Source organism: Malania oleifera, chromosome 11, assembly GCF_029873635.1.
Source record: "Malania oleifera isolate guangnan ecotype guangnan chromosome 11, ASM2987363v1, whole genome shotgun sequence".
Taxonomy (NCBI): Eukaryota; Viridiplantae; Streptophyta; class Magnoliopsida; order Santalales; family Ximeniaceae; genus Malania; species Malania oleifera.
Genome location: NC_080427.1, coordinates 11,013,404 through 11,026,464, shown reverse-complemented (window position 1 = coordinate 11,026,464; position 13,061 = coordinate 11,013,404). Strand labels below are relative to the sequence as shown.

Sequence of the window (13,061 nt, the reverse complement as noted above, 5' to 3'; positions counted from 1 at the left end):
ATATATATATATATATGTATATATTTATTTATTTATTTAGTTATTTATGTTTCATATGTATTTATAAATTCATAAAAAGGAGTAATTTAAAGACTTATTAGATTAACTTAGGGATAATTTCAAATTAATTAGGTACCGTTCGTAAGAACGGGCGCGTAGGGGGTGCTCGTACCTTCCCCTCGCGTAACCGAACTCTCGAGCCTAACTCTGGTAATGTAGACCTATTTTACCCCTAACGGGGTAATCATCACGTGTTCTAACCACACTAAAGGTTAGTGGCGACTCCGACATTCGATATTTTCCTTGAAAATTTAAAACACATTTTAATTTCGCCGCCCGGGGCACCCGCGCTCCCGGGACGTCGCGACAGAGATAAAATACAATTGAAAATTAATTTCCTTATTATTTTCCTTTCCTCCTTTCCTCAAAGAAAGGAAAATAGGAAGGAATTTTTTTTTTCTATTTTTGATTATTGAGAAAAGTGAGAAAGAAAATAATACATAGTAAATCAATGAGAAAATTTAGGTTTTACTTATCATTAGCATTTGACTTTTCTTAATTTTTAATCATATTTGAACAAATTTTCATTTTTAAGAATGCTTGATATAGAGATAAAATACAATTGAAAATTAATTTCCTTATTATCTTCCTTTCCTCCTTTCCTCAAAAAATATACTTGATCTAAATGGAACACTAATGGAAAGAATAATATAAACGAAAAAACACAATAAACATAAAGACGGTCTAATCCTTTTGTTGCTTAGCCACTCCTAGCCCATGGGGAGGGACTGACCATCCTTCTACTATGTAAATGGGCTTAAGGCCTTCCCTCTTGGCCAATCCTATCCCACACCATTGTTGCACCAAAGCATAGGCTAAGGGTGCTTAGCCTAGCCTAATCTAGCCAAGCCACCAAAATAAATGCACCCTAAGAAAATATATCTCAAATGATCAAGGGATTGTGCTCATTTCCCAGAAGCACAGAGAGCCGCTCTCACTCCCAAAACACAGTCCTTAAGTAAGCATATGTGCCACTGCACTTCCATAGGCTGAAATGCTGACACATAACAGTACGTTAGAAAGCCATACAAAGATCTAGCAGTCCATTGATAGCCCAATCAGTAAAAGACAACATACAATAATAATCCAAGGGACATAACAGATGCATGTCTCGAGAATGACACATGACATAATATTACACATTGCCGTCCATGGGGCTCCCAATCCCTCATGAAAACCAAGCATCCCTCATGGATGCCAAGAACCTACTTGACACACTTCTTGGGGTGCCCACAATTGCAATAGGAGCAGTAAGTGTGCCCCCACTTCCTGTAGTTTCTTTCAGCACAATCCTCACTCTAATAGGAGGAAACATTAATATGTCTGAGGAGTCATACTCAACTTACTTACAAGAATGCCATTCGGATATATGTATGAAAACAGTACTAGGCTACATTGGCAACTAAGGTTCATGCATAACACCCTCCAATGACCAAATCCATTAATCAACCTTCAACAGTCCATGGCACATCCACATGTTTTCTAATGCCCAATCAAGGCTTGAATCATGTGCCTCCCATGTGAGTCACCAACAAGGGAACGTGAGACCATTATACTCTCTCCCACTCCATCTCAAATGTCCTAGTCGATTGAAAGCCATATGCTCTTTAAGTACATACTCTCAAAATAAGTTGTGCGCACGTATCGTAAAGGCTCTCCAATTCCAACTCCTCTAAACAAACTCACTATCAACATCACTCTTCCAGGCTTAAACTGAAGTTCCTCAAAGAAGATAAACTCTAAAGACACTCCTTTGAGCAACCTAAAACCAAACTCAAAAATTACCTAACAACTTCCAAAATGAGACTCATGTCCCTTAAAAAAACATAGCTTGAATCTAATGCTCCTCAAAGAAGTTAGCCAAATCAATTTTGAACTACAACACATTCACATCATCTCAATAGAGGAAGTCTTGAATACAGATATCTATTTCCTCCACGCCGATTAATATTGGGGACTCCCCTAACAAGCTTAAGTAGATGAAATTTCATGCATGAAGTAATCTTCAACTCAAATGAGCAAACAACTTCCCATTTGCAGCACTCAAGCCCACAAAATCAATCATGATCACACAATTTTCAACCCATTAAGAACTCCATTTTGTATGCCCTTTGAATGATGGCTCACCATAACACAATCTTTATCTTGTTCTCCTACGCTAGCAACTCAAATGAATGGTTCTCTCAATTCCCACACAAGGAACTCAATTCTGAATCCACCTGTGTACTCAAGAACCATCTTAGTGACAGTTTCACCCCTTTGTGCCAATGCACTTGTTGCTAATACTTCCATCCTATATACCAATTAAAGTATTGAACTCTATCTACAACACTCAAAAACTAAAAGATCAACTCAACACCTCAATTATCTAGCAACCTTAGGAATTTCAACTTGCAAGCCCATATTCAAAACTCACACACAAGTCACTATTTCCAAGCCCATACATAGGTGTCCTCAATTGAACTTTGAATCTAGTGCCCGGTGGAAAAGTTGTATAGTGGCCGCCTATCAAAATAATGCAAGGCCCTTTCACCAACACAATTTTAGTGCCCTCTAGAAGCCAGATTCTAATGCCCTTCGGCAAAGATAATTGAGGACTCCCTAGTCATAATACAGAAAAATGTCTTGTTAACTCCTCATAGTTAGGTTCTTACATTGTATACAAACAAGAATATAAATCATAAAGTTCACACAAGTTTGAATGAACAACTGTGGCCTTTTTAGTCAGCATCCTAGAGGATTCCAAATGACAAAATAATAATCACTGAGCTCCTTTCGTGCGGCACTTCATTGATGAAGATATCCTTGGAAAATTCTTTAGCAATTTTCCGCTTTACATAGATCCAAGAACATCATCTCTAACTATTAAATACAAATTCTTAAGATTAAAAAAAATATCCAACATGTTTCAACAATTTCTCTAGGTCCAAGAATTTCATATCTATTGTTGTAATATGTGGCTCATATGTTGAGTGGGATGCATGTACAAAGATAAAACATGGTAGAAAACAATAGATGTTGATTTGAAGGAGCAAACCGTCGACGGTTTCCCTAAAACCATTGACGGTTTTGCCATGGACAAAGAAACAGTCTACTGTTTTTTGTGTTGTTACATCGATTGTTTGGTCTCGGCTTCAAACCGTCAACAATTTGGCTCGGTTACTCAGCGTTAGTTTTCAAATTTTGAATTGAGAAGTTGGATAGGTTGGGTTTTGGAGGGAAAACCTCCGGGAAAATTATATATCCATGTTGTATGATGTAGCTCGGTGTCTTTGACACAAGATAGTAAAAATTCATTGTCGTTTTCTCTCGTGGATGTAGGCATTGCCGAACCACGTAATTCTTCATGTCATTGTTTTATTGCTTTCATTATAATCTGCGTGATTGTGTTTTTTGTAAATGTCACTGTCAAGTGCTGCATTGTGAGATCGTTTATTTACATTGCGCACTAATTTGCACAACAAATTGGTACCAGAGCATTGTTGTAATGGCTTCTGGAATTTCTTCTACAAAGTTTGATGTTGTTAAGTTCGATGGAACGAGAAACTTTGGACTAAGGCAGAGAAGGGTTAAAGATTTGTTAGTGCAGCAAGGTATGGTGAAGGCTTTATACGGAGGTCAACCAGAAGGCATGGATGAAACAAGTTGAAAGGAATTGGAAACGAAGACTGTGGCGACTATCAAGCTTTGTCTGGCCGATGACGTGTTGTATCACGTCATGGATGAGGAATCTCCTACGGCTGTTTGGCAGAAACTTGAAAGCCGGTATATTCTAAGTCTCTAATGAACAAATTGTATTTTAAGCAGAAGTTGTATTGCCTTAAGATGGCGGAGGGTTCAGATTTGAACCAACACATCAATGTATTCAATCAAAAAATCAGCGATTTGATGTAGATTGATGTGAAGTTCGAGAAAGAAGACAAGGCGCTGGTGCTATTGAATTCCCTACCAACGTCTCATACGTATGAAAATTTGGTTACTACTCTGAGATGGGGAAAAGAAACCCTGAATTTGGAAGAGGCAACAAGCGCTCTGTTGGGTTTTCATCAAAGAAAGAAGGCCAGCAATGAGATTTCACAAGGTGAAAGGCTTGTCGTAAAGGGTAATCAGGAACGTGGGAGAAGCAAATTTCGAAGCAGATCAAGTTATAATAAGTCTCGGTCGCAGTCCAAGAAGAAGAAGGACATAAGGTGTTTTAAGTGCATGAAAAAGGGGCACATAAAACTAGAGTGTCCAGAAAGGAAGAAGGGGAATTCTAAAAATCAAGAGGGTTCTTCAAAATCAACAAATGTAGTTTAAGGAGGCTTAGAAAGCAGTAATGGTGATATGCTATCTATTTCATCGGGGTTAAATCGTCTTACGGGTTCTTGGATCCTAGATTCGGCGTGCTCTTATCACGTGACACCAAATAAAGAATGGTTCAACACCTACAGGTCAGTTAATTCTAGTTCTGTTATGATGGGAAATGATGTTTTATGCAAAATAGTTGGAATAGGAAACGTCAGAATTAAAATGCATGATGGTGTTGTAATAACATTATGTGATGTAAGGCACATACCGAATTTACAAAAGAATTTAATTTCATTGGACACTTTTAATTGTAACGAGTTTAGTTATAAGTCTGAAAGTGAGGTGATGAAGGTGTGTAAAGGCGTTCTAACGGTGATGAAGGGACAGAAGTTAGCGGGAAATATCTATGCACTGCTGGGTATTACAATTGTAGGTGGAGCTGTAGCCGTAGATTCTGAGTTAGATAATATTGTTTTGTAGCATATGCGGTTAAGGCATATGAGCGAGCATGGGATGAAGGAACTTCATAAAGGAATCTTTTGAAGGGTATTAAAACATACAAGCTGAATTTCTGCAAGTATTGTGTTCTTGGAAAACATAACAGGGTGCATTTCAAAATAGCCACTCACAAGACGGAGGGTATTTTTAACTACATTCATTCAAATGTTTGAGGGTCAATGAGAGTAGCATCACAGAGTAAACATATGTACTTCATGAGTTTATCAATGATTACTCACGAAAGATCTGGGTGTACTTCATGCGGCACAAGTCAAAGACGTTTGCTAGGTTTAAATTATGGAAAAGGTGGAAAACTGCGAGGAGAATTAAATGCCTCAGGTCAGACAATGGAACCGCGTACGCTGATTTGAGGTTCATGGAATTTTGCGAGCAACATGGCATAAGGATACATTTTACAGTATGTTGGACACCACAACAAAATGGTGTGGCGGAAATGATGAACCGAACTCTAACTGAAAGAGCTCGGTGTCTTAGGTTGAATGCAGGGCTAGCAAAGAACTTTTGGGCCGAGGCAATGAGTATGGCGGGTTTCATGGTTAGCCGATCGCCAAGGGCATCACTAGAGGGGAAAGTTGCAAAGGAAGTATGGACAGGTAATGCGGTAGACTACTCCGGTTTGATTGTTTGGTTGTCCAACCTATGTGCACATTTCTAGTAAAAAGAGATCAAAGCTTGATGCAAAGTCTAAACGTTACATTTTTCTAGGCATCATAATGGTGTGAAAGGGTTCAAGCTGTGGGATCCAATGGCAAACAAGGGTGTGATCAGTAGAGACATGGTTTTCGATGAGAAAGTCATGATGAAGCGTACTCAGGAGGAAGATGAAGAGAAACAGGTGCTAGAAAACTGGAGTAGAGATGAGAATGTGATGCAGGTAGAGTTAAAGACTCAGGGCAATGATGACCGTGTTCAAAATGTAGGGAGTTCTAGATCGGGAAACCAGCAAGATGATAGTATCACTATAGGCAAACCCAGACGCACTATTAGGCCACCACCCAAGTATGGATTTGATGATCGGATGTCTTATGCTCTCATTACCAGTTGCAAGGATACAATTGCTTTTCAAGAGGCGGTGCACAATCAAGAGAAAAGTAGATGGATAGGTGCTATAGTGGAGGAAATAGAGTCATTGCATAAGAACCAAACTTGAGATTTGGTGGAGCTTTCAAAAGGGAAGAGAGCGATAGGTTGCAAGTGGGTGTATAGGAAGAAGGAAGCGGTATCAAAAAAGGAAGGAGAGAGGTTCAAGGCTCGGTTAGTAGCAAAGGGATACTCACAAAAGAAAGGGGTAGATTGTGATGAGATCTTCTCCCTTGTGGTAAGGCACACTTCCATCAGGGTAGTGTTAGGATTAGTGGCGCATTACGATATGTGATTGGAGCAAATGGATGTAAAGACAACATTTCTCCATGGTGATTTGGATGAGCAGATTACATGGTACGGCCAGAAGGGTTCAGTCAACCTAGACAAAAGCATTTGATTTTTAAACTGAAGAAGTCACTTTACGGGATGAAACAGTCTCCTAGGCAAAGGTACAAACTTTTTGACTCCTATATGATCCGGATAGGCTACAAGAGGTGCGAGTATGATTGCTACATGTATGTTAAGAGTCTTGATGATGGTTCTCTTATTTTTCTGTTGCTTTATGTTGGTGACGTGCTAATTGTTGCGAAGGATATGACTGAGATAAATCAGTTGAAAACTCTATTGAATAAAGAGTTTGAAATGAAAGATTTGGGTGCAACCAAGAAAATTCTTAATATGGAGATTCGCTGAGACAGAATTGCAAGGAGATTGTGGTTAGAGAGATTTAGCATGGTTAATGCGAAACCGGTAAGTACACCATTAGCGAATCATTTCAAATTTTCTACTACTCAGTGCCCAAGGTCGGCCGTCACATGTCAAAGGTTCCCTATGCTAGTGCAGTGGGGTCTTTAATGTATGCTATGATATATACAAGACCGGGCTTGGCACAAACTACCAGTGTGGTAAGTAAGTTTCTTTCAAATCTAAATAGACAACATTGGGATGCCGTCAAATGGATTTTCAAATACTTACGGGGTACTTCTCACCATGGCATCATGTTCGGCAGGCAACAGAGTGATCCGTCAATTGTGGGATATGTTGATGCAAATTATGCAAGGGATTTGGATGACAGGAGGTCTATAAAAGGGTATGTTTTCAACCTTGAGGGATGACCTATTTGTTGGAGGTCCATGGTACAATCTTTGGTTGCATTATCAACAACTGAGTCAGAGTATATAGCAGTCGCCGAAGCTGCCAAGGAAGCGTTGTGACTTACAAGTTTAGTCAAGGAGCTGGGTATACGGCAAGGTGGAGTTCAATTGTGTTGTGACAATCAGAGTGCTATCTATTTGGCAAAGAACCAAGTGTAACATGCAAGAACCAAACATATAGATGTGAGGTTCCACAGGATCCGGGAGTTGGTTTCTTCAGGTGAATTTATGCTTAAGAAAAATGACACTTCTGAGAACGCAACAGATATCTTGACAAAGTCGATTACCATGGATAAGTTCAAGCATTGCTTGGACTTACTGAATGTCTCCAGTTGCTAGACGGGAGGCGGTCCCAACCTATTGTCCTAAGGTGGAGCAACGGGTTATGTTTCCGATTTTCTACTAAGAGGCGTATATTTGCCAAGGTGGAGATTGTTGTAATATGTGGCTCATATGTTGAGTGAGATGCATGTACAAAGAGAAAACATGATAGAAAACAATAGATGTTGGTTTGCAGAAGCAAACCATCGACGGTTTTACTAGGTACAGAGAAACATTCAACTACTTTTGGTGATGTTACATCGATTGTTTAGTCTCAGCTTCAAACCGTCGACAGTATGTCTGAAATTGTCGATAGTTTGGCTCGGTTACTCAACGTTGGTTTTCAAATTTTGAATTGGGAAGTTGAATAAGTTGGGTTTTAAAGGGAAAACCTCCGGAAAAGTTACATATACATGTTGTATGACATAACTCGGTGTCTTTGGATACAAGATAGTAAAAATTCACTATCATTTGCTCTCGTAAATGTAGGCATTGCCAAACTACATAATTCTTCGTGTCATTGTTTTATTGCTTTCATTATAATCTGCATGATTGTGTTTTCTGTATATTTCATTGTTAAGTGCTGCATTGTGAGATTGTTTATTTCTACTGCGCATTAATTTGCACAACATCTATCTATGAAACATGAATGTCATGCTTATCTCCAAATCACAACTAAAATGCCAACAAAACAGCACAAATCATGCAATGTTATCTCATATCCGTGTCTCGAATATTAAATAGTCTCAAGCATCCTAATTTCCTCAAAGTAGCAACAATAAATGCATATCTCGACCAAATATAAACAAAAGTAATAACACAAATAAGAGGAATAAAATGACTAATACACACCAAAATAGGATTGATCATTCCCACTTTATGGCACCCTTTGAACTTCAACCATAGAGTTGATAACATAAGTGTTTAATTTCACCATCAAAGGGAGTGACCCAATTTAATACAAAGTGTCACGGGCCGGCAGAATTTAATGGCCATAAGGATTCTACTTGCCAAGATCTACAAAGATATCACAAGGAAAGCGGACTTGGGGATATCGAAAGGAAAGCACGCAAGTCCAGCCCCACCATTTTTTTTTTTGGGGGGGAGACAGCCCCATCACCCATCCGAATGCATAAACACACTCATGGATCAACTTAGTCATCCAACTTAATCCATGGAGCAACTCTTGTCCAACTAAAATGGTCTCGGAGGAAACAAATCCCAAATGATCAAGTGGTCACGCTTTTTTTTTCCCAACAAGCACTATGGGCCACTATCATCCCCACCCTAAGCATATACACCATTAAACTTCCATACATCAAAGCCCTCCATAAAGAAGCACTAAACTACATGAGAAAGGAATAAGAAGAACCGGAGTTCCCTAGACAACCCAAACAATACAAAAGGATAGAACATGGTGTAATCATCAAGAATATAGTATTTACGTGTCTCAGACTATCAACCGCTCACCAGAGAGTGAAGCATGATACAATATTCCATTGTGACACCCCCTACAGTTCCCAATCCATCATGAAAGTTCCAAGAACCCCTCATGAATGCCAAGAGCCCACCCCCAAGCCCTCCTTAGGGTGTTCACTTAGTGCCCACCTCATGATGGCACGAAGCTCACCAGTGTTATCTCCTATATGGAGCTCTTTGTGCCATCCACACTTTGAAAAGAATAAAAATCAAGACATCTCCTATATGCTCAGTTTCTTGCAAGAATATCATACAAATACGGACACGGAGACGTTACTAGGCCACATTGGTACCCAAGGTTCATCTATGACACCTCCATGAACAAATCCATTGCTCTTTCATGATCCATCCAATGCATCTATGTGCTTAAGCACCCTTCCAATGCTTCAATCATGTGCCTACAGTGCCTCATAGACAAGTTATGAACCATGAAATGTGAGACTGAGACATAAAGTGCAACGTGCAACTTTCCCCGAGGCTAAAGTTAAGAGGCTTAACTCTCCACATTGAAGGAGACTCAAAGCTGGTCATCATGATAGATGCAAGGTTCCTTAAAAGTTGTCAACTCTTCTAGGATATATCAGAGGCTTATTCATCATTTTTCACCCCATTGAAATTAATCACAGATATGGAGAAGCTAATAGAGCTACAAATTTCTTGGCCAGTTGTGATCATTCTATTGATGGTCATCAGTTGGAGACACAGTTTTTCCTCCCACTTGGGATTCTGAGAGGATAATTGTGATGTGCCCTAACTCATTCTTTAAGAATTTTCCTTTCTGTCATCCCATTTTTGCATGAACAATTCTGAGGATCTTTTAAAATTTCAACTAGTCATCACTAGCATAATGAAAGCAATAGCCCACCTTATTCGCAACAATCATTTCAGCAACATTCGGTTTGGTAGCATGAAATCAGAGCATTTAACTGGAATAAGAGGCCTCAGTTTCAATTACACACTTCAATTTACCAACAAACTTGGAACTTTATTTCAAGCGCACAGCCCCAAATACACAAAATAAGTCTAAAACAAAGCAGGATTTTTAAATTCTACAAACAATATTTCCATAGCAAGTTCAATTAAGCTAACCATGGACAACCTGAACCACAAATCAAATTCAAAAGATATTTTCAAGATTTACACGCACACACACACACACACATACACGACAATAAACAGAAAATTTTCGTATTAATTCAACAAATACAGAGGCGAGAACCTAGGCATTACCGTCCAAAGCGGGCCTTCGGCAATGGCGAAACCTGAACCAAACAAGAACTCAGAAACCTCAGACACCAGACCCTTAGCATACTTCCCGTAATTCCTCAAAACATGCTTAGCAATGGCAGGATCGCTGACCACCACGAAATTCCGAGGCCCAGCGGCGAGGCGGTAGATGGGTCCGTACTCCCTCATCCATTTGAAGAGAGGGAGGAAGAGTGCCCCGCCCAAAAGGTCAGACACGTCTTCCAGTTTAGCGCTGGCAATGGGTATGCCGGAATCGTCACGGCCAGAGTTCAGGGACCGGGCAACGGAGGTGAGCCAGTCCGGGCTGACCCAGGAGCCGGTTCTGCCATTGTTGGTGAGTTTGGTCTTGCTGGTGGAGTCTCTGTCCACGGAGGATTTGATGGAGGCAGAGTGAGATGGGGTTCTTGGAGTGAAGGAGGTAGGCTTCAGAGGGTGGGTGGACTTTGCGAGGAGAGAGAGAGAAGAGATAGAGAGCGAGGAAGCCATTGTTGGGGGAATGAAAGCTTACAACAGCGCAGTGTGTCTTCCCACCATAGGCAGAGGAGAAGCACTCCGCTGCTTGCGCTGGCATCGTGCGCGATGCCCGCGAGTCCGGATAACGGTAATACGCGAACGACGTCGTCTTGAGCTTAGGTAATAACAATATAAATACGAATATAAGTTTATTATTTGAATATAATATTGACTTACTGAAAAATTACGAGTATGCATTATCACTCAAAAATGTTTCTTAGTCAAAAAATATTTCTTAGTATTAGAGAAGAAATTGTATAGAAAATTTTTGAAAAATGGATGGATGTTCATTAATATTAAAAATTCACTAACTATTATTAACATGCTTAGGCTAGTTACCTCTCTCGCTAAATATACATTTGCATATGGACATGTGATCAATGGATTGCTCTACTTTATAATTTCTCACGCAACTCTCATTTCCTTTCATGTTTGCTTACTATTTCCATTTCATTTGTATTCGATACTTGTGAAATTGTTCCAAAGGTGAAACTACAGTTTATTTTTCATCAACTAATTAAACTTATGTGTTGCAATTAGCTCCACATGACCCTCCACACGAAGCGAAGTGTTCGGCTTGTGATGGTTAGTATTAAAACTTGGTTAATTATTGCTTTATGATTCAATTCTAGTTGTGGGAAAGCACCAGTAAGAGAAACCAAGCTATACACTGAACTGAGAGCAAAGGCACAGATTTTGATTGTCAACCATGTGGCTATATAGGGTGGCCTATATTATGATGTGTGTTATTTTATTAGAGGAATCCCAAAAATAGTAAAGTTGTTCCATTAATAAACTATCTGAAGATTTCCTTGGTACACTACTATGACATGAGATGTGTGAACTTACTCACAAGATGAACGTATTGGCTCATGTTCTAAAGAATGCCAGTTCTATAGGGGTAGAATATGGGAGAGATGTGGTGTTGAAACCAAGAACATATAGTGGTGTTTGGGATGCTAGGGAGATGGAGAGCTTGTTGTTTGACATGGAGCAATATTTTGTGCGATTAAGGCTGACTTGGAGGAAGCCTATGTAATTGAATGGGGATGCTAAGCTCTAGTGGCATTCAAAGTACTATCGAAACATTCAAACCTAAGGAAGGGTCAATCTCCTCAACTTGAGGAATGACAATATGATATGAAAATTACAAAGTTCAGATGGGGAATAATGACTATAAATGGGGCCACTAAAATCTATGAATTTGCCACTAACTTTTTATATTGCCTAAGTGTGGTTAGATCGCTTAATTACTACTTATTAATTAGTCTCTAAGTTAAACCTAAGGCTAAGGAACCAATAATTACGATATGCATTACCATAGTCAAGTTTGGGAGTACAATTATGTAAAAGGGAGGTACTAGCGTTCCTTACACCCATTTTATAAATAGCACCTAATTAGCATAAGATTACCTTGAAATTCAACGGATCAATACTTTGGTCTTTCTTTACCATTTTTTAAATATTGGATAGTCCTATATAAAGAAATGTTGTCCTCACATCATGAATCCAAAAGCATGCCTACACATAATTCCCAAAACCACTATTAGATTGATTTTAACAAGTTCATTTCTAGCTTATTCAAATTAACTTGCCATTAAGTGATGAAATAATTTTTAGAACAATACAATAATTTCTCAAATAACAATCATGATTTCCAAATCAATCATAAGCACATGAACATGAAACATAAATGGATTTTTGGATGTGTACTTTGCACCATGAATTTCATTGTTAATGTTTAAAGGGTTCTGTGATGTCCAAGGAGAGCTTACTATCCTCTTCTATTCTCTTCTCTTGATGCGTGACTTGATAAATAACCAGACTAAATTAGGTTAAGGGCAAGATCACTCCTTGTTGCTTAAATACCATCACAAGGAAACCCTACTCATCTCCTTGTGCAAAGTTCCACATATACTAAAATCTCATGGACTAGTGATTTAGGCTCATAACCATAATATGATGATAACTTATCATAAGATCCATTAATTCTATGCTCCTAAAATTTATGATATTCATTTAGTTTGGATTTTATAAATAGACTATATAAGGCCACAAAAATTTCTATTGAAAAAAGAAACTGTGGAGAGAAATTATGTATATTTCTGTATATCTAAACAGTACAATAGAGGGTTTATTTATATGTGAATGAAGCCAAACTATAATAGAAAGATAATAAATACAAAGAATCAAATTAGAAAAAAAAATAAGCATAAAATCAGAATATTCTAACACCCCCCTTAAACTCGAGATGATGAGGTCAACTTGAGTTTGGAAACAAGATCACGTAGCTGACTAAGGGGATGAGACTTCATGAAAATATCAGCAAGTTGATCTTCGGAGGAGATAGATCGAAGATATAGGGTGCCCTGCTGAAGGTGGTGCGTAATGAAG

General features: G+C 38.9%; 1 protein-coding gene across 4 annotated transcripts in view; it reads right to left on the bottom strand.

Moving 5' to 3' along the window:
- LOC131167963 (carotene epsilon-monooxygenase, chloroplastic) overlaps positions 1-10,718 on the bottom strand; it is a 47,002-nt gene extending 36,284 nt beyond the window's left edge. For all 4 annotated transcript variants that reach the window (XM_058127062.1, XM_058127065.1, XM_058127063.1 and 1 more), the window contains exon 1: positions 10,137-10,718. In XM_058127062.1, coding sequence (XP_057983045.1) covers positions 10,137-10,640 — 504 coding nt within the window. In that variant the 5' untranslated portion in view covers positions 10,641-10,718. The remainder of the gene's footprint in view (positions 1-10,136) is intronic.
- Between the last annotated feature and the right edge of the window lie 2,343 nt (positions 10,719-13,061).